The 27092-nt window shown below is 34.4% G+C and overlaps 5 protein-coding genes across 5 annotated transcripts; 2 read left to right on the top strand and 3 right to left on the bottom strand.

Moving 5' to 3' along the window:
* Positions 686 to 1489, bottom strand: LOC109348665. The gene has a single exon (XM_019589179.1). It carries the CDS (start codon positions 1398 to 1400, stop codon positions 897 to 899), a length of 504 nt encoding a protein of 167 aa, XP_019444724.1. The 5' UTR covers positions 1401 to 1489; the 3' UTR covers positions 686 to 896.
* LOC109348664 (oxygen-evolving enhancer protein 1, chloroplastic-like) lies at positions 8103 to 9819 on the bottom strand. Its single transcript, XM_019589178.1, has 2 exons — positions 9492 to 9819; positions 8103 to 9068 (listed from the first exon to the last, which is right to left on the bottom strand). The coding sequence occupies exons 1-2, from the start codon at positions 9732 to 9734 to the stop codon at positions 8313 to 8315; spliced, it is 999 nt and encodes a 332-aa protein (XP_019444723.1). The 5' UTR covers positions 9735 to 9819; the 3' UTR covers positions 8103 to 8312.
* On the bottom strand, positions 10559 to 14066 carry LOC109348663 (NASP-related protein sim3-like). The gene is made up of 6 exons (XM_019589177.1): positions 13670 to 14066; positions 12539 to 12795; positions 11791 to 11994; positions 11578 to 11668; positions 11124 to 11388; positions 10559 to 11045 (listed from the first exon to the last, which is right to left on the bottom strand). The coding sequence occupies exons 1-6, from the start codon at positions 13933 to 13935 to the stop codon at positions 10719 to 10721; spliced, it is 1410 nt and encodes a 469-aa protein (XP_019444722.1). The 5' UTR covers positions 13936 to 14066; the 3' UTR covers positions 10559 to 10718.
* On the top strand, positions 14795 to 16479 carry LOC109348662. The gene is made up of 5 exons (XM_019589176.1): positions 14795 to 14954; positions 15089 to 15141; positions 15540 to 15716; positions 15794 to 15877; positions 15999 to 16479. The coding sequence occupies exons 1-5, from the start codon at positions 14898 to 14900 to the stop codon at positions 16165 to 16167; spliced, it is 540 nt and encodes a 179-aa protein (XP_019444721.1). The 5' UTR covers positions 14795 to 14897; the 3' UTR covers positions 16168 to 16479.
* LOC109350378 (extra-large guanine nucleotide-binding protein 1-like) lies at positions 18609 to 27031 on the top strand. Its single transcript, XM_019591621.1, has 9 exons — positions 18609 to 19865; positions 20117 to 20254; positions 21663 to 21767; positions 21860 to 22045; positions 22538 to 22715; positions 24477 to 24718; positions 25971 to 26134; positions 26285 to 26318; positions 27026 to 27031. The coding sequence occupies exons 1-9, from the start codon at positions 18705 to 18707 to the stop codon at positions 27029 to 27031; spliced, it is 2214 nt and encodes a 737-aa protein (XP_019447166.1). The 5' UTR covers positions 18609 to 18704.

The following is a 27092-nucleotide window of genomic DNA, read 5'->3' as shown; positions in this document are numbered from 1 at the left end:
TTTTTTTATATATTATGTAATAAAAAATATTAAAGATATATTAATTTGTATATTATTTGAACTTATCTCTATTATATACAATGTTTTATTTAACTTAATAAAAGTATAGATATTAGGGGTTGGCGAAGTGTAAAAAGTAAGGGATGATTTGTATAATTTCGCTAAAACGGGTAATTTACTCATTTGTTAATTACACATTTGAAAATCTAGTCGTTATGCAAAGAATCTACATCATTGGTGAGATTTGAACGTGAATTTGTCATTCAGAAATCAAAATAGATCCAAAATAACCATTTTCAATCCATCATTTGCATAATGCCTAATCAGTTTGGCACATCACGATGCAGATCTCTTGTAAAATATATTCAACGCAATAATTCTATATGACTAGTTGTTTCTTTCATCAAATAGTTTATGCAAGCACAAAATTAAGGATCTAATTGTAGAATGCTAGCTAGTGATTACAATTTAAAGGTCACAATTGCTCTAGTCTGCTCCCAAGTTACCATCAATAGGTATCAACTACTGCTACTACATGTTTATATGATCTGTTTATGTTCGTCGATGCTTATGTAACTATACTGTATTGCTTTCATTTCTTTTCAACAATAGAAAACAGTATTACACTGAAAAATACCTTATCTACTTTAATTGAATATGTACAAAAAATTGGACTAATGAAATTAAAAAAAAGAACATAATAATATATTTCCAATAAGACTGGATCTTCTTTTTTTTTACAAAACAAAAAGACTGGATCTAACTCTTTATGAATCTAATCATTTCCATTGTTCCATGGAATGGCTCTACAATGTGTGGGATGTTATATGATAAATATATTTTTGAATTTATATATATACAAGAGAAACAAAATCACCGGAGCACATTTTTGAACCCTACTCCGGTATGGCACTCAAAAACGCCGTAAACTTCTCCCTACCGCCATTCGTAGTCCTTCCCCTCCTTGATCTATGAATCGTATCGTTACCGGTACGGATTGTCGGAGGAATATTCCGACAAGGACTAGAACAATCTTCTTCCGAAAACACAAGACGTTTACGGCGACAATAACATTTATTATCGGCGCCGCCTCTTTTCATGAGCGCGGAGCTGGCCTTGACGGCCAATGCAGCCATCTCAGCCGCCTGCAATGGCTGGTCCAACCGGCTCAACGGAAGAGCGAAATAAAGCTGACCAGGTTGCAACACGTCATCTTCATGAACCGCTTTAACGACGTCGTCGAAGTCCATTTCGTCTGAGTTGCATATAAAACACGTCGAGTGTTCTTGCAACAGGTACGATACCTTAACCGGGTAAGAAAATTCTTGTAACGTTCCATCTACGTGAACGAGTTTTGACGTAGCAACCTGAGTTGAATCGGAGGAACTGCAATTTCCCATAGTGATAACTCAGTGAGTTAGAATCAGTTGTGACTCGGTGTTAAAAAGGGAAATTTGGTATGAGCTGGAGAAAAAAGGAGCACGAGGGAGAGAATATATATAGGAAGATACTGATATGCCACGTAGGATATTATAGTTAATCGTTTAATTTTAAATTACTAAAATTCAGTTTTATTTGAAACAGTGGGAATGGCTTTCCAGCCTGTAAGTTGTTGTTGACAGGTTGTAATAATCCCTCGCATTAGTGAGAGAGAACCTGACTCTATTTTCGAGATCAAAAATTAAATTACGCAACCTGCCACTAGGATTGAAATTTTGGACCATTATTATAAATATTCACCGTGTGGGACAGTGTCTTACGGTGTTGATGACACAAGTGACCAATCTTAGCCGTTGATTTTATTGGATTCGAATTAAGGGTGGGATGTAAAGCTGATAGTAATAAAGTGTGATGGTAAGTTTTGCAGAATTTGGGAAGGGGTATTCTGTTTCAAGACAATGGACACATAAGTACGAAAAAAAGTTGATAGGGTTCAATCGCAAGATTCACATCTTCATCTACTATTAATACTGTCACTGTTTACCATATTTGGTATTTGGTACTATTAATTTCCATGCCATGGAGATGGAGCATCTCAAATTTTATGTCTAAGTTCAATTATACAAATATACACGCATTATATTAGTGTTATTGCCTTTCCCCTTTCCTGATTTTGTTTTTTTATTTCAAAGAGTGAATTTTGCTAACCTATTTTATTTCTTAAATCATGATATTTATATTCAAGAGCTGGGACAAAAATGGAATAATAATTAATTTTGTTGAGTAGCACACTAACACGCAATTGCTTTCAACAAAACGATAAGCCTTGTTAGATGCATAATTGAATAGCAACTCTGAACTTAATAAAGTAAAATAATTATGGATTCTTTTCTTTTTCTTTTTGTCGTTTACTTATTTTCTCACACGCTAAGCTCAATCGATATTAGAAAATGCTTAGTTCTTTTACACATTCAAAATGAGCTTTTGATTTTCATAATAATGATGAGAAATTTTTTAGTTATTAAAGGCAATCATGGATTCATGGTGTCGAGTATTTTTAATGAACAAAAGAGAAGAAAGGTGCATACTAAAAGATTAGAGATCCCCCTTTCTGATATGATCATGTTGAAAATAAGGAGAAGTTGGGTGAAATACCATTTTTGCATTTTGAGGTCTATTATTGTTGAATAAAAGTTCCTTTTCCTCTGTTAAGCTAGGGTAATTATTGGGCATATCATGTACCACGTTTTGTGTGTATTAATTTAATTTAGAAACTGTGTCTACGTAGCACATAGGGGAAAGGGTAACAGAGTGTGTGGTGAGTGGCGTGAGAGAAGAGGACGTGGCGAGAAAAGAAGTCCATGGTGCTTCGTTGCGAGCTCTATGGGGAGCCACGTGGAGAAGAAGACTTTGAAATGTGAACATAACAAAATGAAAAACATTGAAATTTAATTATCATTAGATACTATTTATTCTATCATTATATACTATTTCATTTTGCAAAATCCAACATGGTATTTCTGTAGTGAAGCATACATAGGTAGTGATAAAATACTTGATCAGATTTTTTTCTTCTGATTTTAATTTATTGTTTTCAAATTATATTATCTTACGCTAATTAATCAGTTTTGCCGAACTGTTTCTTAACTCTCTAAATTATATATATAAAGGAATCGGTTTGTACTGGTGTTCAGTTTATACCAGTCTAAACCAAGTTAGTTATACTAATTATTAACCATTTATTTTATCCTCACTAACGATGTCAATTTTAACTTTTATCTATCCACCTACTTTTTCTCCTTCTCCTTTAATTGCTTTTTATTTAAGATTTTTCTCTTGCCTTACAATCTATCCCTTCCCCCACACATCACCACTCTTGCCCAATGGCGTAAAACTTTCCACTCGTCTTCTATCCAATGCAGTCTTACTCCGGACAAAGATCTGTTGTCTCAAACCCTGTCCCAGACTAATCATATTATGTCACGTCAATTCATAACTTTATCAGTTTTGCTTTATTGTGATTGGTCAGGGACGTGGTTGGGAACATGGTTAGAAGAATTATTACACCATATAGCAAACTGCAAGAATTATTACATCATCTATATTTATATTTAATTATCATTAACTCTTTAAAAATAATAATTGAAAATGAATAATAAATAATATAATAACTATATATAAATTTTTATACTGATAATATATAAATAATACACTCTAACCTATAATTCTCTTTTCAAATATTAGTTGACCGTGGGTGAAGTCCCAACAACTCATGAATAGAATCTTTAAGGTATACAAATATGATATTTGATTCATCAATCAATTTTATATACTTTGTATTTAGAGAAATAATTATAGGATTAAATACGATTTTCATCTTTATTAAGTTGATTTTATTTCCTGCATTTTTTTATTAGGTTTAATTTCTTATTTTTACCAACGAGATTTTAGTCTAATAGTACAAGATTCTGTTAAATCTTAAATAACTGAAATGTGAAAAATTCAATTACAAAGAATGACATTTGTTGAAAGGGACAACCATAATAACCAAAAATGAAATACGTTAGGTAATTGAAACCCCTTGTTAAACTTTCCAATCCCGCAAGGAGGACTGGGACAGTTAAATCCCACTGAACTAGTATAGGCACATAACTATTAAGGTAAGATAAGACTAACACTTGTTGTTCCCTCAATTGATTAATATCACTCTCACTGCACATGCATAATCTAAGGAAATTCTTCTCTATGAAGTAAAGAGGAGGTACAACAATGCCTCCTTTTATGTGGCTCTTGGTGGGGATTCAGGGAGGGTGGGGAACTAAAGTGAAGCCTTTTTCTAGTTTATGTATTTAAATTGGAGGTACATGACATTGTTTAGAAAGACATGTCTTTATCTTCCTTTATAATATTTGGTTGTTTTTAGTTAATAAATCACACCCTGACCTACTTCTCAAACCCTACCCTGAAGCGTCTTCACTATAGTATCCCCCACTCACCCATGCCTTTATCATTAAAGAAGGCCTACGTGAATGTTTTTTTTTTTGCTTCTTTAAATATAAAGCCCCAATCTTTTTCTGATACACTTGATGTGGCGTAATAAACTTATGTGACGCCTTCATTTATTTAGACTTTTAATCTCAAATTTGTTTCCGTTGTATTCCAAGTGTGAATGAAAAATTTTATATTGGCCAAAAATGAATAAGTTAAAGAACATATTAGTGCATGGACCCATAGACCTAATATCTTAAGGTTTTGAGTCAAGATGTGGTGTCAAACCCACTTATATGCTTCTTTTACTTAACTCGTAGAGGAATGTTGTAACACATGGATGAAGATTTCACAACAAGTGGTATCAGGTGGAATAAAAATATCTTTTTAGATCATGAAATACTTTGAACTTTTGTGAATATGTTAACAATGACCTGATTATAAACTTTGATGAGTGAGCTTGCATTATAGAAAGAAAACTAATAGATCACAGTGAAAATTGACCGATTATATCCCATGTGCTAAACATAAATTTGCTCTACAGAGACCCATATTATAAAAAGTATGAAGAAGATAGTAATTTACTCTTCTCACATAAAGAACAGGAACAAACGTCGTAATCTTAATTATATATATGGGAAGAAGCTAAGGGGAAGTCGTATGGATGGGTTGTATCACGTTACTTCTTTGGAATATCTTTTAAGAGAAGAAAATATAGACACTGATAGTGTAAGAGATTTTTATAATGTCAGTGCATTGTCTATTATTCATATTTTATTTATTGACTTTGAAAATAAAAATAATATAAATGAATGATAAATGACACAATGACAATATATTACACTCAATCTTTAATCCTAGGACTCTATTATTGTCCTTAAGTACTAAAGTATAAGTAGTTAAGTAGCTCTCCTTATTTTTACTTTATCTATCCACATTTCATCATTTTCACACTCTTCAAATTTTATTATTTAAATAATTATAAACATTAAGGATATGGAGTTAGTGAGTAAATGTCAATGGTTAGATTAAATAAAATGGATGAAGATTGAAAGTATATATATAAAGTTACTCTCCCTTCTCTATTGTTGTTTGGATAAAAAAAGTAAAAGAAAGTCGTTTATTTTGGAGTGATATTTTTAATAACAATGAATCTCTTTAAGTTATTATGTTATATTTATAAAAAAAAATGGGAAGGTGTCCTCATTCCTTAAACAGATCAGAGATAATAAGAATCCATATGATTATTTATTAGTAATGTTTCTAATCTGATTAGACATGTGCACAGGATGCATTGAACACAAGAATATAATGCATGGCACCGCTGATACGTATAGATTGGATTTGGTGGCAACGAGATTCACTCCGTACTGTCCAAAAAATGTTGATGACAAAGGAACTTTCATGGCAATGACAATTCCCAACTTTATAACCAAGTTTCGATTCAATCAAAGATGCTAAAAAACATGTTGAAAATGTCAAAGGAACTTGTAAATCTAAAAGACTGACATAACAAAGATTGGGTTTTATTTTATTTGGGAGTTTGTTTTCAATCTAGTATTATTCTTATGTTAAATGTGTTATTGCCGGTTGGTGCACTTAATTATTAGGTTTGCCAACACTTGTGTGCATCATAATCCAATTAATTTAGCCTACATGGTGCTACTAGATTATGGACTCTATTATTGGCCAGGATTTTTCATTACGTATACTTATTGGATCAGTATAGTTCTCTCCACAAGCAACCATAAATCTTTCCCCTGAAATGGGTCAACTGAATATATTGGTCTAGTCGCTGTTACCTTTTTAAAGTGATATGAGTTAACACAACGTGGTCTAAACGGGTTCCAACCATTTAAGAGCCTTAAGCCTCACCAGCTTATCACGACTTAAGTATATATACAATTTTTCTTTATCATGTTCAACCACGGGGATAGAGATCACATGTCCCAATCCCAAATGGTGTCCCACTCCATGTTCCAAGATAATTAGAGTGTTCTATTTTATTATTTTTTATTTTTAAATTTTTTATTTATTCACGTGTCAATATATGATTGATTTGAGATAGAGAATGAGATACCATTAAAGACATATGATCTTCATCCTATGCGGGATTCCAACTTTTACTAAAATGAAAAGCAACCTCACGATGAAACCATTCAACACAATGAATAGTTTGGCCAAACTACTCACTTGTGTGTATTCTAATGTTAAAATTTTGGAGCACATCTTCTTTCATAGTTTGTGTTACTCTTTTTGCCATCAACCATGATTGGTTAGAAAAATGTTTAATAATTAAATGTTTCACTTAAACATATTTTCTTCCACTAATAGCAACTTAACAACTATTCTCTAATGATAGGGATCAAAACCAATCCTTTTAACAATTGGGGATGAATTATGATAAAAAACTTCAAGGAACTAAAACAGAAAACATTGAACTTTCAGGGACCAAAACACAAGGCACAAAGTGAAGCTACAAAGCTAGTGTGAAATCTAGTTAGCCACACCAACACTTAACGGAATTTTCTTAACAACAATGACCAAAACCAAAACTTTTTAACATTTAAAGTCTAGTCACCATAAAAAACTTTTCAGGACTAAAATCAAAACACATTAAACTAAGTATCGGTATTTAAATAAGTCAAGAAACAACAAAGGCAAAAACGTTAACACCGGTGTTATAAAAATCGGTTCGTGTCGGCCAATTTCAACCGATAAATCGGTGAACCGATCTCAATCCTGGTACGGTACAGTAATTATACCGATCATGCAATCATATCGGTTAAAACTAGGTAAAATCGGTCATACCAGCCAGTTTTCAATTGAACTGTACCGATCATACCGGTCAGTTTTTATTTAAAATAATTTTTTAATGAAATTGAAAAAAATATTGACTTTTTTATTGATTTTTCAACATTCATAATAATATATTATATTTTATATATAATTTCGCCGATATACAGTTTAATTAGTGAACCACCAGTTGAACCGCTATACCAATACCCTAAATGACAGGTACGGTATTAAAACACTTTAACACTGAGAAACCGAAAACATAATTCATTAATCTAAATACATCATTTTGCACAGTTGATTTTTCTTTTGTTGCCTCCTTAGCCACAGCTAGTAGTACATATCTCTCAAACTTGCTCTAAAATTTGAAAGTGCTATTCCAAAATTGTTGAAGTTTACTAGACTGTTTGGTTCTTCCTATCAAATATCAGCATTTTAGTTGGAATGAAGTATAAGCTAAAAGTTTCGAGTGTTGACCAATAATTTTGAGCTTTTTTTTCTCTCCAAATATTGAAGCAAAGCAGAAGATGGAATTAACATTTATCTTCTCTGGTCGACAATGCCCTCAACTATTTAGACCATATTTGAATCAAGAAATAATGAATTAGACTAATGCATGTAATCTCATTCGAGGTGTCAAATGTCAATGGCAGTCCTTTACTAAACGTAAGGAACAAGAATCCTCTCTATTAATGGAAATACAAGTGGTTGTTTTTACTCATATTTTCAATGACAAAAATGTGATTTCATAGTAAACAAAATGATAAAAGTGTTATTACATGTTACGTTTTATGTGTTATTATGTGATATGGAGAGGATCCTTACTAAAACGTTATTGCCAATCAAAAACATATATATACGTTGGTATTCTCACATGTAAAAAACAAAGAATGCTTCAAATCAATTGTAACATAGACATTGTAAGCATTATAATCGAAGTCAATATAATATACAGCCATGATAATGCTCTCAGTGCTTCACCAAGTGGGGTCACAAGATGATCATTTAGCAACACCAACGAGTTACAACAAAATCTAAGCAAACAAAACACAATTACAACATTTTCAGAAGAAAAAATAGCTCTATGCCTACTCAAGCTGAGCATACCAGACACCTTGGATCTTCACATCTTTTGGAGCTTTAGCACCCAAATCAGTATCAGATGGCTGAAGGCTCTCAAACACACCGATAACTTCTCCGGTCTCAGGCTTACTCTTGGTTACACTCAATGTGATTTTCCCTTTGGATGAAGCAGCACTTTTGTTGTTTTCCTTGCCAAGTTCTTCCTCATCTCCTCTTCCACCAGCAGGCAATGCAACAGCATTGTCATAACCAGTTGATGCACCTCTTCCCTTTGGGTCTAAGAAAGATGAGCCGCGGTATGATGGCACTAGAAAGTCTCCACTGAAGCTCTCTGGTTTCCCAGATGCCACTAACTGCTTCACCGTGAAAAGGAATGGTACACGCTCCCCACCCGGGAGCTGAACAGTCACAGCAGCATAATCAATTCCATCTTTCTCCTCAAATTTGACAGTGCCATCCGGGGAAACCTCGAATGGCCCTTCAATCTCATCAAGAGTGTAGGTCAAGCGAGTCATGAGCTTTGTGTTTTGGAATTCGAGTGGTGCATTCTTAGTTACACCCTCTGCCTTGACTGTGAATGATGTTGGCTCAAGGCATAACTTCTTGGCAGTGTATTTCCCTGGCTGGAAGTTGAATGAGTCACTTCCACCATCAATAGTTGGGCACTGGTTAGCAGTTCCGGTTCCCTTCACCTCCAAGTATGTCTTGCTCTGGATTTCATCGTATGTTAGCCGCTTTGGAACACCTTCAGCACTTGCTCCCTGAATATTGAACAAGATTTTTAATTTAAAAAATTAGTCTTGTATGATAAGGGTGAGATTCCCAAAATTCTAGTCAAATTCTTAAGGGAAGTATGGAGTCAAAATCTGAAGGCATTAATATCTCTCTCAGTGAATTTTGACATGGACAATGGAAAGATCACTTAATTATAACTTATAAGAACTATACCAGAGCCTACGTTTAGTTTCGTGAAACCACAGATTGGTATGTATGGTGGAACACTGTTAGTTGATTCTTTTATTATGATTTATGAAAATAATGACATTAAATTCTGCTGGACTTCAAAAGGTAGTTCAGCATGCTTGATAGGACAATGTCTAATAGTATAAATCCTAAAAACTCTAATTCAATAAAATGAGCATAAAAGGGAAGAATAAATAGTTTGGAAGGAAAGGAAAACATACAGAAACAACAAGAGCAGAGGTGGCGAGGGCAAATCCAGCAATTTTGGTGGCATCAAGACACCTTTGAGCCAAGTCTTTGAGATGGGGCTGAAGAGAACATGTGAGCTTAGCTGAAGAGGGTTCAAACCCGAAAGCCTTGGAAATGGGTTGAGTATGCTTGAGCTGCAAAGTGGTGTTGCGACCAGTGATGGCCACCTTGCTTGGTTGCATCATGGTAGCTGCTGCTTGTAGTGAAGCTGCCATGTTCTGTTTTTCTTTTTTCTTTTCTGAAACTAACTAGTTTTCAAGTGTTTTTGTGTTGACAGAGAATATGACAATTATTTGCTGTCTCTGATGTGAGTGAGATTTCGGATAGGATAAGGTCATATGTTATTGGATGGCTGAAGATAATATCTTTAGTTTTAAGGGTTGCAATGTTTGAAACTTTCCAATTAATCTAACCACTATTTTGAGGAACCTTATTTGAGCATCAGATTTTTGGCATTGTAACACTTACTCCCTTTTATATATTTTGATTTTTGAAAATTTCGCATTAGGTACAATATTAGACATTGTCACTACATTATGTGTCATTCATTTATTCTTAACAAAAGATAATAAAGATTAATGATGTATTGAATGTATATAAATTTTTGCATTGCAATATATAAACATTACAATCAATATATTATCTAAGAGTAGGTCAAAGATAATTAAATATGAATGATACAATGACAATGTAAAACTTTTATACCAAAAATTATTTAAATGATGCAAAAATTTGATACAGGTTAATTAAAATAACCTTATTTAATGCACATTGGAAAATAAATTAAAACTAAATGGAGAAATATGGGTGATTGAGAAGAATAATAAATAAGGGTATACTAAGAAAGTAGTAAAGTATAATTATCTATTGAATTTCTAAAACATAAAAAAAGGGAGAACCATGGAAATGGGTCCGGGATCCACCTTAGAAAGTTGCAACTTTCATTCCTAATGTTTTGTAGGAGGAACTAAGAATGACAAGGAGATCTTAAGTATTTTGAAACTTGTGACAAGATCAATTAATCGCACATAAGACGTAGTGTAACGATAATATATGGCTAAACACTTCCCGAAACAGCCAATCATGGAAGTTGCTGATAACTTATGCTATCGATATTTGAACGAGTCACCAGCATGTTTGGTTGAATTCAATGTTTAAATTCAACTCTCAACGTAAAAAAGTACCAAGACCTACATACATCAAGATGTCTTGTCATCACCTTCGCCTTTGGTTAATTCTAATGCTGGTTTCTTCGGTGTGCTGGCCTCTGCTCCACTGGCATTTGATGCTCTCTTAACTCCTCTTCCTACCACGCCAAGGTGTGTGACTCCAGCAGATCCATTTGAGGCTGCAGTGGAAATGGTTGATGAGTCAAAGCCACTACTGCTGCTGGCAGTTGCCAGCTGTGAGGAGCCCAGCTTTCCAACAGATGATTCCTTTCCACTGCCTGCCTTGGCTGATGCTATCCCAAGGAGCTCGGCGAGAATTGATTTTGGGTTCAAGACTTGCTGTTGCAGATCTTCAAGCTGCAATTCCATAAATTTCCACTAATAATAATAACAACATAAGATAATAGATATCTTTAAAATGATTCCCATGTCTACCTTCTTTTCCAGCTCACTGGCGAGACCTGTAAGTGTTTCGATCTCTGCTTGTTTATCTGCAATTGAGTTACCAGACTCGGACCCGATGGATGTTTGTACATCCTGATCTAACTCAGCAGCAGCAGATGTCGAATCTGGAAAACTCTTTACTTCATTTGTAAGACGCTGTAATTGTGCCTTGCAAACAGATATAGCCTTCTGACAATAAGCAAATGCTTCCTCAGGCTTTGAACCAACCTCCAAACACAAGCATACACGGAAATTTCTTATATCTTGAGTTAAGGATGTCTATGCAGCGGAAGAAAACATAATTGGTCATGATGAATTACAGAGTTTGGTAACCAGCAAATTCAGTAATCTATTGCAACTTCTCAAGTCAGTTCATTTATTGCAAGTGGGTAAAGTCACACATATCAGTAAGATCACATCCAGATAAGAAATGTGACAAGGATACAAGTCAGCAATTTTTCTATCATCTGGTTCAACTAGCCGTTCTAAGATTGATAGTGCCTTCTGGTAATCAGAGAGAGAAGTTTCAAAATCCTCTGCATAGAACAGAGCCATGAAATAATATAGCTTTTAGTATAACACTATAAATTATCCTCCTTTTGTTGTGTGTTTGTGTAAATTATCAGACAATTAAAATAAACATAAGGCATGAGAAGACCTCTTTCCATTGAAACATCTGCCAGTGCTGATAATATGTCCACTTGTTCCATTGTATTGCCAGATTGCTTTTCAACAATGGCTCTAGCAACATCAAGCATTTTCCATGCCAGGTCCAGGTCAGACTCATCTTCATCAGCTTCTGCCAAGTCCTCAGCATCACTATCCTCATCATCTTCTTCTTCCTGGCCATTCTTAGCAACCACTGTTTTGTATTTTGAAAATTGCTACTATTAATGAGTAACTGTTTTACCCACATACTATATAGCTTTTGTGGTTATGAACACATGGAATGTATGCAAAAAAGATGATAACATTATGCACTTCATCTACAATAATGATTGTGTGCTAGATTTGTAACTCGGTGTCTGGTCTTTTCCCAACAAATTTAGGAGATACTATTACATATCTGTATTCATAAGCTTCCTGTGCAACATGCACTAACCATGACCTCCCCCCCTGTATTCAAACTATATATATCTGAAATATCTCACTATGGGTGCTCATATTTCAAAAAGTCTCAAATCTCAATAGACCTCTTTCAAATGAATCATATGCCAATGTATATAAACTTATATAGCCAGCATTGGGCATAATTTACAAGAACGTTATGTAGTTTTTGTAAGAGGAGGGAGGGTTAAGGATATACCCGGTGTGAGAGAGATATCACATAGCTAAAACATGCTTTATATTCTAAGCATGTAAAACTACAACGAACTAATAAATATACATTTAAGCAAAACACTGACCATCATCCAAAGCAGCACCCTGGTCATCTGAAGTCACATCCTGCCCAACATTGGTTGAAACAGATGTAGTGGAAGAGTCTGCATTTGCAGAACTCTTCACGGATTCATCTTTATTGGAACCATGTTGAGATCCACCCTCTTTCTTAGGCATACCAGCTAAAGGATCAGCTTCCTCCTGAGCCTTGTACAATAGTGCACACCCATATTTGTAGTATGTGTTGACACACTCAGGAGCAAGTTCGCCATAATGAGCAACTCTAATTAAATTAAATTTTTTGTTCAGAACATCGTAAGTACAGTAAAATAAGACTGCATCCTTGGGTAGACAGGAATTCAATTTGCACATGATAAAAATAGCAGCACCAAGCTGGTTTGGAAAATCTACTTGGTGGCGACTCAAATCTGGAAATATCAAACTGCCTATTATTTTCTACAGGTCCATTGCAGAAATTACTTTCTGTTACCTAATTTTTTTCCAATAATGTATGCTGACTATGATACGTGAGACCTAGACATAAAATGTCATGCATAATAGTGTAATACTTATAGACTTCCTTAGAACATATATTCATTATTCAAAAAATATATAAAGCTTAAATTCATCTATTAAGAAGGGGTGTTTGGAAAAGGTAAAAAGAGAGCTTGTTTGGGCTCATTTTGGAAGAGCTTGTGACCTTCCTCATATCAATAAACTTACCAGAGAAGCCTATGAAAAAAGTTGAAAATAACTTTTCTGAAAGTCATAAAATCTGATGTGATTAACATTTATTGAATAAGCGCAACTCACACGCTCATATTCTAAAATCTTGATAATGCAGTTTGACAAACCAGAAGGAACAATTGCATGTTTGTATTGAGCATTGATCATATACGCTTCTGAGAATAAAAATGCAAATAAAATGGAAGTGAACATTCTTAGCATGGAATATGTGAAGATCGGATGAGATAACAACTTAATCACGCATCCATTCAACGCATAAACTAATGGCACTAGCGAGCACTTCTAACTGAGAATTTCCCCAATCTATTTCCAAATCTTCTTAGTTCTTATCTTGCAGAAAGATCAAAATCCAAATAAAGCATCAACGAGTTCGACCTAACAAAGAAAAAATAAACAAGTAAAAGAGGAACCTGATCTCGAGAGCACGGCTAAAATTATCAGCGGCCTCTCCATAATCGTAAACTTTCATGGCCTTGTCTCCCTTATCCATCAGCTCCTCCACCAACTCCAGGGACGCCGGAGCAGAAGCTTCAGCAACGTTGCTGTTGTTAGAGACGGAATCCAAGTTTGTCTCGACGGAGATTCCGCTTTCCGTTAGGGTTTCGTCCACGGTAACAGTTTCCAGTGGTTGAGGCATCGTGACGGAGGTTTCAGATGCAGGAGCTTCTTCCGCCATTGTCTTGGAGAAAGAGAGAGTTACTTACTTTCTATTTCAATTGAATGAACATGAAAGTGCGCGAGGGTTTGAGTTTGGGGTTTTCGTTTCTGGCGCAAGATGTCAAGATGAAAATACAAACCCGAATTTTAATGGGCCGTTTTCTGAAGTGTGATGTACGCGTCTCGTTTTTTTTAAATTACCTGCGCGGAGAAGTATATAATCCATTATATTTGACATAAATAATTTGTTAAGTTATTCAATTTAATTATTTAGAATTACTCAATTACATATAAATTATAATTGAGATGTTTTAATGTTTGACAATATTCTGTTGATTGCCTCTAAATAAATACATATTCAAGCTGGATCAATATTAATTTAAAGAGCATTTTGGTGATTAACCAAGAGTTACAACTTACAACAACCAAATTTTTAAATAAGTAGGCAGAGTTTTAGATGAAAGAGTAATTTTGAAATTTTAATAAAAAGATATGGTGTTTGTTTGCAAGTTAAGTTTAAGAGGGAAAATTGAAAAATGAAAGTTTTAGAATCATTTTAAAATTTATTTCATAACTCTCAAGTCTTTTATTTTTTCCAAATCCTAAATCACAAACAAATAAACAATATATTTATGAGTTGAATTTTGGAAATGAATAAAATGAAATGAAATGATCCAGAACCATGAAATACAAAATGAAATTACTCAAATGTCTTGAGAATAAAAAATATCCTCACATCTCTAAATACCAACTTCCAAACGGACTAGAAGGGTCTAAATCTCAAAACCCCGATTTTAAGGACTTCAAGTAAATCTAGACCTGGATTTTACACAGTCTTCTCAAAACTTGAACGAGCCCATCGGCCCAATAATAACTTTCTTTTGCCATTTCATACGGTTGCATATGGCAGAAAATACTTGTTTTTTTTAACTGCGACGCCGCTTAAACCCTAAAGAGAGAGGGAAACTTGATATTGCATCAATGTCAGACAGAGAAGATAACGATTCCGATGCCCCTGAGGAATTCACAGCTCAGCAGGTCTCTTCCTATTTTTTCTATTTTTGATTCATTGTTAATCAAATCGAAATCAAAATCTTCTAATGTTTCTGTGTGGATTAAAATTAACTTTACGTTTGTGCAAATTATACTTAATTGAAGCGTGCACATTGCAGGGAATACAACTTGACGAGGAGATTCAAAAGATTCAAAGAGAAAATAAGGCCAGGTATGCGATGCCATTAATTTTAATTATAAAGAATAAATTTTGGATTTTTTAATCTATATTTGAATATGTCCTTATGTTTGTTCTGTTGGAAGTTGGAACTTGAATGATGTGAGGCTAACTTGCTTTACATATTACCATATTTGCTTAATTAAGGTGCTTCTTGATTTTCAATGATATATTTAAACATAATCTATAAATTTGTGGGATGGGAGTGTACAAATTAGTGTCTTAGACTCATAGTACTTTGTTTAGGATCAAAATTGGCTTAAGGTTTTTGTGAGCTTATGAAATATGCTTAAATGCAGTTCATCTTTGTTGAAGTCATTAGTAGGATTTTTTTTGGTTGCATTCAAAACAATCAAATTCAGCTGTGCCTATAACATGTCTTTGCTTCACAGGGTTGTTCGGGAAGGAAAAGAACGTCGAAGGAAATGGGCTCAAAAGCTAACACCTCGACCATCCAAAGCAGATAAAAATTCTAAAGATGTAGCGAGCGCTGAACCTCAGCAAGAGCCAAATACAACTGCTGGTTTTCTCCCAGACAACATTGTCCAAATGCTTGCAGCTCGTGAAAAGTATTTATGATCTCCCTTTTTCTCTTGTGAAAAAAATATCATTTAGACAAGCCTCTAAGGCTATAATTCTTTTGCAGAAAAGTTTTTGTTACTGATACTAACGAGGACAAAGATGTAAAAAACACTACTGCTTCAAGGAAGAGAAAATCAAAGAAGTCAGGGTGAGGGATTTTTCATTCTTTCTAAAATGATCTTGTTGCCTTTTAGTCTTTACTCATGGGTCATTTTAACATGTTGCCTTTTAGTTTTTAATCGTAGTTTGATTCCAATTGTGATATGCAGTTTGGAACCTGTTATTTTGAGCGAAATAGGTCCTCCTCAATGCTTACACAGTGCCTTAGACTTCTTGAGAGAAAGGAAAAGGTCAGTTCCAAGATCGACTTCAGTTTTGAACAATTCCAGCAGTGCATTGCGTCTACTTTCTAGTTCAGGAGTGCTAGGCCGGAAATGAGGATTTGTTTGTCAGGCAATTAGGGGTTAGTGTTGCAATATTTATCGTAAGTTATGACCTGACATCTTTGGTGCTGTTGTTTTTCTTTCTGGACTACATTGTAACATAAAGATGCCTTATATGTTTAAGCCGTTTTTAATCATTCAGTAACCTTTTCTGCCTACTGGATCACCCTCCCTAAACCTTTTAGTGCTTTCAGGCGATCGAATTACTCTTAAATTTCTCTAGCTTTTAATAACAATGCAAACACATGTAAATGCAGTTTGTGTTTGAAAAGGGGGGACTATATATAACATGGGTGAGTTGAAATCATGCTGATTATGTATTCAAATTGCATCGTGCAACTTAGATGATTTGTTGCAATAGATGTTAAATGTAGAGTGTACAAATAATACTATTTTCGATGAGAGAATTGCATACAGATAATACAACCACCAAGCACCGCGTCTTATTGCTGAAGAGAATTGCATTGAATCCCGTTCTCGTCTCTAAGAAAAATAGGGTCAAGAAGATACTAGGATATCTACGGTGTTTGTGTACACATTGTCCTTACATTCACCCAAGGTGCTAAGATTGTCAACAATGGTTGCATCCTACTTTTCATATTCAAAGTTCAAGCGTAGGTGCATATATTAAATTAGTTATTAGAATTTATGCACAAAGGGATCTGATGATATCAAACAATTGTCTAATGTTAATGAATTATGACGACGCTCTTTTATCCTTTTTCATATTTCTGATTTTGATCATGTTTGTAAGGAAGGTTAATAAAATGCACTAGAACTTTAGGAATGATATTTTATATAATTCGTACTTATTTACTTGTATAATCTGTTTGCAGCAAGGTTTCGTCAAATACACGAAGATTTTCTACTATTATTAAACCCCTATAGCCTAGTTAGATGATGTTATGCAGTTATGATAAGATATGTGCTTAAAAATGGAATTAAGTTATTTGTATATCGATAATGGGACATCGATAAGGTCATTTTGTTTTTAGAGTGAAATATATATTATTAGTGGAAAGATTTATATGCAATCAATACATTAATTATGATTTATTTGTATTATTTTGATTTAAGAGTCACTAATAATTAAATATAAATGATGTCATGATGGTAAATTGGTCTTATTAATAAATATAAATTATGAAGATTTATATACAATCAGTACATTATCCATCATTAATTTGTATTATTTTTTTGCTAAGAGTCAATGATGATTAAATATTAAATATAAATGATAGATAATCTAGTGGTAATTAAAAATATTATACTATGGATGGATGTATTTTTCTCTCAAAATTTATACCTTTATCAAATTTCAATATAAGTGAGTTTCTTAAAATGTGTCTATGGTATATATTTATGACATTGATGTGATTTCTCTAATGTATCTTTTGATTGATCTAAATCATTAAATATGACGAGTATTTAACATTATTTCATTTGATTAATGACCTTATATTAATATTATTTAACATGGATTTGTTGTAGATAACGAGATTTTCTTCTTATAAATCCTTTAAACATCCATCTTTTTCACGTATACCGCTATATTTAGTTATCATTTGATACTTGTATACATATTTTGTTAACCAAATTTGCAACATTTTATGTTCTTATGTATTTGATGCAATACTTTGTGAAAATCCTTTAATCTAGTGCGAAAAATCATGATAAATGAATGTGATATTTGAAACATTGAGAAAGACAAAGAATTTAGTGGAATGGAGAGGAAATAATGCGTAATTGCCACTACAGGATCTTAGTATCAAATAATGGGATTGACTTACCTCAAGTATGACTATGATTCAAGTTCCTTGAATGAATACATACCCTTGTCTTCCCCTTGGCAAGTACCACTGTATTAAATTATATGCTTAACTTTTTTTTTACTTGTATGACTCCATAAGTTTATTTTAGTTTATTATTTATTGTTGAGACATAAAACACCTAATTTTAATGTTCCATGGCACTTGCTGGGGGTAATAACTACACACCACCAAAGATTAATTCCTTTGATTAGCAAAAAAAAACATAACTCAATCATCATAGCAAACATTTGGTGAATACAAATATTATGAATTTTCTATATCTCTTCTCTACCAACAATTTATATATATTTTCCTATTCAAATCCCTGAAAATATATGGACTTAAACTTAAGGTTTTGGAATAATAATCTTACCATAAACCAACATATATACATTTATCTTAATTGGAAATTTATTTATTATTCAAAAGAATCATATCTTAAAAGGAGGAAAAAGATATTTGTTGGTTAGAAAGGGGAAAAAACTTTGATAATAGAGTAGAAGTAGAAAGAGAGTAGTCCTTCACACCCAAACAAAACCTCCTTGATTGGATGCCAACTTGAGTCCACAAAATGACAAAGTGGTCACCAGCGTGGACCCCACATGGCCTTTCCAACACATGAAAAGTGAAAGATTCTCCACGTTTTCCTTCCCTTTTTCCTTTCTTCATTTTCTCTTTATTCCTATTCCTCTTTTGGATTAGTCTCACACCTTTTGTTACCATGTCACCCACCGCACCTGATCACTACTCATTCGCCGTCGAGTACGATGGACCTCCGGTCACCTTCGATCTTCCCAAAGCAGTTCCGATAACCGTCGATGACATTCCGGTGGCCGCCGTTGTTTCAAATTCCAATGTTCCGTTCTCTTTGCCCGTTGTTCATCCTCTCATTCTACCACAACCTTCTAAGGAACCTAGGGTTTCTAAAGAGCTTCAATTAGGTTCCGAAACGACGACGGTTTCTCCAACCTCTGTCATCGCTTTCGAGCACACAGCTTCTCAGATTAACGATGCTTGTGATTGTGATGTCTCTTGTGAGTTTAGTGATTTCTCCAACGCTAATTACGCATCCGGTGAGTTTTCCGATGTCGCCGACACTTCCACTACCGTTCTCATTGAATCGAGCAACGTTGAGTTTTCTGATAGTTTAGAGAGAAGATCAGATGCGTTTAGGGTTTCAAATAGTGGGAAGGAGAGTTTAGATTTCAATGAATTGAATAACCAACAAGATTGGGGTTCAACTGAGTCTGTGTTGAGTTTAGAGTATCCATCCACTCGTGTTTCTTCTTTGAAGCATGAGGAGGATTCTGGCAATGAACTGGGTTCTGATGTTAAACGATTCCCTGCTGTGACTTTCGATGTGGATGGTTCTGATGATGATGATTATGCTTTGAGTGATGATTTTGTTGTGGAGGAGGAGGAGGAGAATGTGACTAAACCGGTTAAAAGAGAACCGCTTACAAAGGGAAAGAAAGGGTCTTGCTATCGGTGTTTCAAGGGAAATAGGTTCACAGAGAAGGAGGTTTGTTTAGTTTGTGATGCAAAGTATTGTGGTAATTGTGTGCTTAGAGCAATGGGCTCCATGCCAGAAGGTAGGAAGTGTGTTACTTGCATTGGATTTCCCATTGATGAGTCGAAAAGACGGAATTTGGGGAAGTGTTCTAGGATGCTCAAGTGGTTGCTTAATGAATTGGAGGTTCGACAGATAATGAAGGCAGAGAGGTATTGTGAAGTGAATCAGCTTCCACCTGAATATATTTGTGTGAATGGGAAGCCACTTTGTTATGAGGAGCTGCTTACATTGCAAAACTGTCCAAACCCTCCAAAAAAGTTAAGCCCAGGAAAATATTGGTACGATAAAGTTTCTGGTCTCTGGGGGAAGGTATTTTTTTATCTCCATGCATTTGTAATTTGGGTGCTTTTGATGTTTTAAGTTTTGGAAAATGTTAACCAGTGTCTGTTAAGAAATTAAAGACTGTATGTTTTTATTCTGAAGATGCCTATTTACTATTTTGAGAAGTTGTACATTTAATTTTCCCAATACAAACTTACCTTTTCTTGATTCCTTCGACCACTTTAGCATGATGTTTAGTTTTAATTACCATGGATGCTGATTGGTTTGCTATTTCACAGGAAGGGCAGAAGCCTTCAAGTATTATCAGTGCTCATTTAAATGTTGGAGGGCCCATCGAACCGGATGCTAGCAATGGAAACACCCAGGTTTTCATTAATGGTCGGGAAATAACAAAAGTAGAGCTTCGGATGTTGCAGGTTAAAAATTAACATATGCAATAAATTCTTAAAACACTCAATCTAAATATTAGTTGTAAAGAATCCTGTTTTGTTTATGCAGTTCTCTTGTGAGTTTAGTGATTTCTCCAACGCTAATTACGCATCCGGTGAGTTTTCCGATGTCGCCGACACTTCCACTACCGTTCTCATTGAATCGAGCAACGTTGAGTTTTCTGATAGTTTAGAGAGAAGATCAGATGCGTTTAGGGTTTCAAATAGTGGGAAGGAGAGTTTAGATTTCAATGAATTGAATAACCAACAAGATTGGGGTTCAACTGAGTCTGTGTTGAGTTTAGAGTATCCATCCACTCGTGTTTCTTCTTTGAAGCATGAGGAGGATTCTGGCAATGAACTGGGTTCTGATGTTAAACGATTCCCTGCTGTGACTTTCGATGTGGATGGTTCTGATGATGATGATTATGCTTTGAGTGATGATTTTGTTGTGGAGGAGGAGGAGGAGAATGTGACTAAACCGGTTAAAAGAGAACCGCTTACAAAGGGAAAGAAAGGGTCTTGCTATCGGTGTTTCAAGGGAAATAGGTTCACAGAGAAGGAGGTTTGTTTAGTTTGTGATGCAAAGTATTGTGGTAATTGTGTGCTTAGAGCAATGGGCTCCATGCCAGAAGGTAGGAAGTGTGTTACTTGCATTGGATTTCCCATTGATGAGTCGAAAAGACGGAATTTGGGGAAGTGTTCTAGGATGCTCAAGTGGTTGCTTAATGAATTGGAGGTTCGACAGATAATGAAGGCAGAGAGGTATTGTGAAGTGAATCAGCTTCCACCTGAATATATTTGTGTGAATGGGAAGCCACTTTGTTATGAGGAGCTGCTTACATTGCAAAACTGTCCAAACCCTCCAAAAAAGTTAAGCCCAGGAAAATATTGGTACGATAAAGTTTCTGGTCTCTGGGGGAAGGTATTTTTTTATCTCCATGCATTTGTAATTTGGGTGCTTTTGATGTTTTAAGTTTTGGAAAATGTTAACCAGTGTCTGTTAAGAAATTAAAGACTGTATGTTTTTATTCTGAAGATGCCTATTTACTATTTTGAGAAGTTGTACATTTAATTTTCCCAATACAAACTTACCTTTTCTTGATTCCTTCGACCACTTTAGCATGATGTTTAGTTTTAATTACCATGGATGCTGATTGGTTTGCTATTTCACAGGAAGGGCAGAAGCCTTCAAGTATTATCAGTGCTCATTTAAATGTTGGAGGGCCCATCGAACCGGATGCTAGCAATGGAAACACCCAGGTTTTCATTAATGGTCGGGAAATAACAAAAGTAGAGCTTCGGATGTTGCAGGTTAAAAATTAACATATGCAATAAATTCTTAAAACACTCAATCTAAATATTAGTTGTAAAGAATCCTGTTTTGTTTATGCAGTTGGCAGGAGTTCAGTGTGCTGGAAACCCACATTTTTGGGTCAATGAGGATGGTTCATACCAAGAAGAGGGGCAGAAGAATACAAGAGGGTATATCTGGGGAAAGGTAACTTTTTTTTTGGGGTGGGGGGGAGACTCTTTTCTTATTTTATTCCGTTGTAATTTATTTGTTTCTGACCTTTTTATTTCACTTGTTAGCCTGGAACGAAGCTTGTATGTGCTTTTCTGTCCCTACCAGTACCTTCTAAATCTTCAAATTCTTTTGGAGAACAACACTCCAATCTGGCTAACAGAACAGTTCCTGACTACCTCGAGCATGGAATTGTTCAAAAGCTTCTCTTAGTTGGTTGCAGCGGATCTGGAACGAGCACTATCTTTAAGCAGGTTTTTTATTTTATTTCTTTTATAATTGTCTGTGAATCAAATCATGCTTAATACTTTCTTTTGGTTAGGAACATCTAATTAGTCCATATTGTTTTTTGTTAGATCACTTATAAAACTGATATGAGAGTAGCTTCTGGGAGTAGTCTAAAATGTAAACATGATCATCAAAGTTACTCATGGTATATTGTGCACATCAATAGTGTCAATCCTGTGAAGATTGCTGTAGCCTCTAGGTGTTAATTGGATGCAAGACCATGTCACTATCTTTTGTCTCATCTAGTATTTCCTGGTTATAGCAAGGCAAATTGGTGGTAAATGACAACGGACTTTGTAGTTGGACATAGTATGGGATTATATATTATGGGTACTCGAGGCATTATTGAAATAAAATTTTGACAACCCCTCTTCTGCAAAGAAGAATAAAATCCAGTAGAATTGCTTCATTTGCTTGCAAAAGTTAATGTATTCATAGAATGTAAATATGTATGGCAGGCCAAGATTCTGTACAAAAGTGTCCCCTTCTCAGAAGAAGAGCAAGAAAATATAAAGTTTACCATTCAGAGCAATGTTTATGCCTATATCGGGATACTCCTTGAGGGCCGTGAGCGATTTGAAGATCAAATTTCAGGGGCTTTAAAGACAAGACATTCTTCTGAACATGACATCACAGGTATAACTGCATATTCTCCCTCCCTTAACACTTTGTATAATATGTGTCTTTTGTTGAGGTTTGACTCAGTAGGCAAGCTATGTTTATATGGTAGTATGCATGAAATGTACATCGTCTAGTATCATTACAACTACTAAATGTTTTGCGGCATGAATACATGTTTGTTTAAGATGTCATTATGGTTCTTAGTTCTGTTTTTATTGTCCTTCCATTCAAAGTATTGTAACAGTTCACATTTAAATTATTAATTATTTTAGATTGTATATCTATTAGGACATATTATGTTTTACCTTTATTATAGCCCTAGTTTAGGCAAGTAATAATACATAAAACCCTAATCTATATATTATGTAATTTAATGCTCTGTACAGTCATCTATCATTCAGTAACAGCATTATTAAGACTTATCCATTCAAATAGAAGTAATAACATGAAACCCCATTCATTAACAATGCTTTGAATATAAGGTGATTGCAAAATATCTTATTTCTTCCAAATGTCAATTGTGGACCGAGTGTTCAAAAAAACTTACCATATTCATATATGTACAGATTATAGAACTATTAACAGATAATTTTTTGTGTAAACTTGTCTTCTTCTCCTTGTGAAAACTGTACATTTCTTCATTATTTTGGACCACATTACTGCTATGGAAGGCTAGTACCTTTTTAACAATATTGGTGTGTAGGAAATGTGTCCCTATTATCACAAGGCTTAATATTATGAGTAATGCACTTCCATTCATGTTTAACTTGTTTAAACTTGAAAGTGTTAAGTTTTAAAGACCTATTATGATATTAATGTCAATACATATTCAATAAAAAATATACAGTGCTCCAAAATAGTGAAGAAATATACATTTTTTGTGGAGTGGCGAATCGTGACTGCTATCACTGCAAATTGCAACTTTTGCGGATGTCATCGGATGCAAGGGAGAAATCTCGTTTTGTTCTTGTTTTTAGCCCTTCCCATTTATGTGGACATTGAAGTCATTTCTGACCGTTTTAGGTGATTCTAGTCATTTCCTACCTTCTATTTTGACAGAACTCATTTTAGGTCACATATACCCATCTTCTTCGACTAGTTTAGCCCCTACCCACTGTTCTGTGCTCCCCAGTCCTCACAAAACCGAAGCTTAATGTTCCTGGAAACCCACCATTTTTTCGTGCCAAACTCTGCCATTTATGGTGATTCAATTGTAATCCTGCTACTGTGCTGTGCTGAGAGGTCTTGAGAACCCCTTTGAGGTCTTGAGAACCCCTTTGCGGTAACCCTCTTCTTTTTGCAGGTCTCTTCTCTGTTCTGTTTTTGGACTCCCTTCTTTTTTATTTTGTTGCTGTCTTAACTGTATGTTTTGGAATTTGAATCTCACCTTTGCCTTTTACTTTATACTTCTCTATTAAGCTTTATTGTTCTTTCCTTTTCTGATTGCTTTGTACTTCACATCCCACCGGCATTTTTGGCATTATATTCCTTGATTAGTTGGTTATTTATGCCTTAGATTGATGATTTGATGGTGATTGTGTTGCTATACTCTATACTGGGATTGTTGATTATTAATGATAAGTTTGTCTTTAATATTTGGTAACTTTTTATTGTGAAGCATTATATATATTTGTTGTATAAATTCTTTATATTAGTTGGTTAGTTATGTTTTGATCAGATGGTGATTGCTGAGTGATAAGTAGATTTCATGTTTAGCTGGCTCATTTCGGTCATTTGTACTAAAAGATTGACTGGTACAGTTATGGTTTACTACAGGGACCAGCTCGAAACCTGATGACAAGACAATATATTCCATTGGGCCAAGGTTGAAAGCATTCTCTGATTGGTTGCTAAAAACTATGGTGTCAGGCAAAATTGATGCTATCTTTCCTGCTGCCACTCGTGAATATGCACCATTAATTGAGGAGTTATGGAATGACGCAGCCATTAAGGCCACATATCAAAGAAGAAGTGAATTAGAAATGCTGCCTAGTGTTGCCAGTTATTTTCTAGAGCGGGTAAGACCAGTCTTTGATTTTTATGAACATTTTAACTTGCATGTGTGCTCTTGTAAACTAAGAGCTTATTTGTTGGTCAGAATAAGAGAGACAAGATATGATACTCTGTCATATTATGTTGCAATCCAGAGTTTGGTAAGCCAGCAAGAGGATACTATTTTTACGTTGGCCTCTCCTATCTTGTTGACCTAGTGTATTTTCTATCTCATAGAGGGAGTTAGGTTAGAAGTGAGCAGGATATGATAGTGCAGTTTCCCCCTCATACCCTCACACTTGAACCCCATTGCCACCACCATATTACCACCACCACATCAATATCATGTTATTTGGTGTCCACCAAACACTGGATATGATAAGAGTTTATCATGCTCATATCTATTCTGCCTTAGTGTCTTTATCGTATCTTTTCCACAAAATGAGCCCTTAATGACATATGACCTTTTCACAGATGTATTTGTTACTCACTTGCATGTGGAAGAACATGTTGAGTGTTATCAATTATATATCATGAGCTATGTGTGATTATTCAATGGACATGATATGTGATAGAGCATTATGGCATTGTTGGATCCATGTGGTTGTCCCCACCTAGTAGGACTAAGGCTTGGTTGTTGTTGTAGCTTTGTGTGACTATTAAAGATAATAGGATCCTGTCATAAGCAGTGTAAATGAATCTTCATCCAAGTCTATTTTATTTTATGTTGAAATAAACTATGAAAGGCAACACTAATTAAGGTAGATTGGCCAGAAGTAACTTGTTGCTTCAGGCTGGGAATTTTCCAAAATGCATTATTCTTGGTAACTGCTATCTTAACAGAATAACCACTCTTCACTTATTAAGGGCTTTTTAATCAACTAGTTTCTTCGGTAAAAGGGGGAAAAACTGATGGAGAGATAAATTTAATTGTTGTACAAGGTGGTGTAGTCGTGCTAATGAGAATAGGTCATGCCGGCCATTCTCGTGGTTATAAAAGGATCTTTCATCAGTTATAGGGAGTGACGGTTGTGCAATCAACATTGGACAAAAGCGTTAATCTTCAAGGATTTAATTCTTGCTAAATCAGCTGTTTATGTGGAAAAAATAGCTTTTCACCTATTTAGTATTAGAATGCTGCATCAACATTGCGCTTCTTTATTTTCTTTAACTTTCCATTTTTATTTGTTTCATCTTGAAAGAGATTGTTGGATTACTGCTTTACAATCTTGTGCTGTTGATGGACAATGTTTCTAACATGGACAATTCTCTCTTTAGGCTGTTAAGATATTGAGGACTGATTATGAACCCTCGGATTTAGATATCCTCTATGCAGAAGGAGTTACCTCATCCAATGGGCTGGCTTGTGTGGACTTCTCATTTCCCCAATCTGCTCCTGAGGAAAATGTTGACACTGCTGATCTACATGATTCTTTGGTTAGGTAGGTGAAAATATTTGTGCTTATCTCACCCAAAATATATTTTTATTATATATCAGAAATTGCTGACCCTGATCAGTCCAATTGCTGCTATAACTTACAACTGCTATTGAAAGTGTTTCTGATGGTTTGCTATCTTTGGCTGGTTAACAGGTATCAACTAATCAGAGTGCAAAATTTCTCATATGTTATTTATATAATAAATATTTTTATATATATTGATTATTACATAATATAGGAATATGTATTTAAAATTTTAATAAAATCTCTTATTGAATACTGAATTGATCCATAACAATTTTCTTATAATGTAATTAATACTTTTAAAGCATTGGTTAAAATATCCTTATTATATTTCGACTTTGTTATATGTATAGCAACTATATATTTTATACAACTTTCTTTGTGAAAAATAAATCAAGGTCATAATTACCTAAAAATAAAAGAAATTAGAGCACATAATAGTTTCTCTTTTAATTTTTATACAACAACGCTAATCAACTTTAATAAGTTACGAGGGAATTATTTCTCTTATAAAGAATGAAGTTGTTAAATTTATAACCAGCTTCTACTGTATTAGTGAACTATGGTTATGTATTGTCTCAAAATGTTAATATTGTAGACGTGTTTACATGTTTTGAGAGTTGAGAAGAACAGAGAAAAAACACGAGCTTTTTTTTATAAGAAAGAAAAACACTAATGTTAGATTTATTGAGTAAATCAAATGTCGTTTTTATAGGCAACAAGAAAAGCCAAATCATCTCATTTACTAGTTCAATATCTAATCTTATGACATTTCCTATTTCATATCCACCCCTCTCATCAAAATCATATCTAGAGTAATGGAAAACAAAATGAAATTAATATATGTTAAAATTTGATTGGATATGACAGAGTTGAAAATATGATTTTAGTATATGTAATATGTCTTCCTATAAACATGGACATGCATGACATATAT

This window comes from Lupinus angustifolius, chromosome LG06 (genome assembly GCF_001865875.1).
Source record: "Lupinus angustifolius cultivar Tanjil chromosome LG06, LupAngTanjil_v1.0, whole genome shotgun sequence".
NCBI lineage: Eukaryota > Viridiplantae > Streptophyta > Magnoliopsida > Fabales > Fabaceae > Lupinus > Lupinus angustifolius.
This window is presented reverse-complemented; position numbering and strand designations above follow the sequence as displayed.

Coding starts and splice junctions, on each gene's coding strand:
- LOC109348665 (XM_019589179.1), bottom strand. CDS start 1,400: ATGGGAAATTGCAGTTCCTCCGATTCAACTCAGGTTGCTACGTCAAAA.
- LOC109348664 (XM_019589178.1), bottom strand. CDS start 9,734: ATGGCAGCTTCACTACAAGCAGCAGCTACCATGATGCAACCAAGCAAG. Junction 9,069..9,491: donor CCTCTGCTCTTGTTGTTTCT/GTATGTTTTCCT, acceptor TTCAATATTCAG/GGAGCAAGTGCTGAAGGTGT.
- LOC109348663 (XM_019589177.1), bottom strand. CDS start 13,935: ATGGCGGAAGAAGCTCCTGCATCTGAAACCTCCGTCACGATGCCTCAA. Junction 11,995..12,538: donor GGGTGCTGCTTTGGATGATG/GTCAGTGTTTTG, acceptor AATACAAAACAG/TGGTTGCTAAGAATGGCCAG. Junction 11,669..11,790: donor AGATGTTTCAATGGAAAGAG/GTCTTCTCATGC, acceptor TGTTCTATGCAG/AGGATTTTGAAACTTCTCTC.
- LOC109348662 (XM_019589176.1), top strand. CDS start 14,898: ATGTCAGACAGAGAAGATAACGATTCCGATGCCCCTGAGGAATTCACA. Junction 14,955..15,088: donor AGGAATTCACAGCTCAGCAG/GTCTCTTCCTAT, acceptor TGCACATTGCAG/GGAATACAACTTGACGAGGA. Junction 15,142..15,539: donor CAAAGAGAAAATAAGGCCAG/GTATGCGATGCC, acceptor TTTGCTTCACAG/GGTTGTTCGGGAAGGAAAAG.
- LOC109350378 (XM_019591621.1), top strand. CDS start 18,705: ATGTCACCCACCGCACCTGATCACTACTCATTCGCCGTCGAGTACGAT. Junction 19,866..20,116: donor TTTCTGGTCTCTGGGGGAAG/GTATTTTTTTAT, acceptor GCTATTTCACAG/GAAGGGCAGAAGCCTTCAAG. Junction 21,768..21,859: donor GAGGGTATATCTGGGGAAAG/GTAACTTTTTTT, acceptor TTCACTTGTTAG/CCTGGAACGAAGCTTGTATG.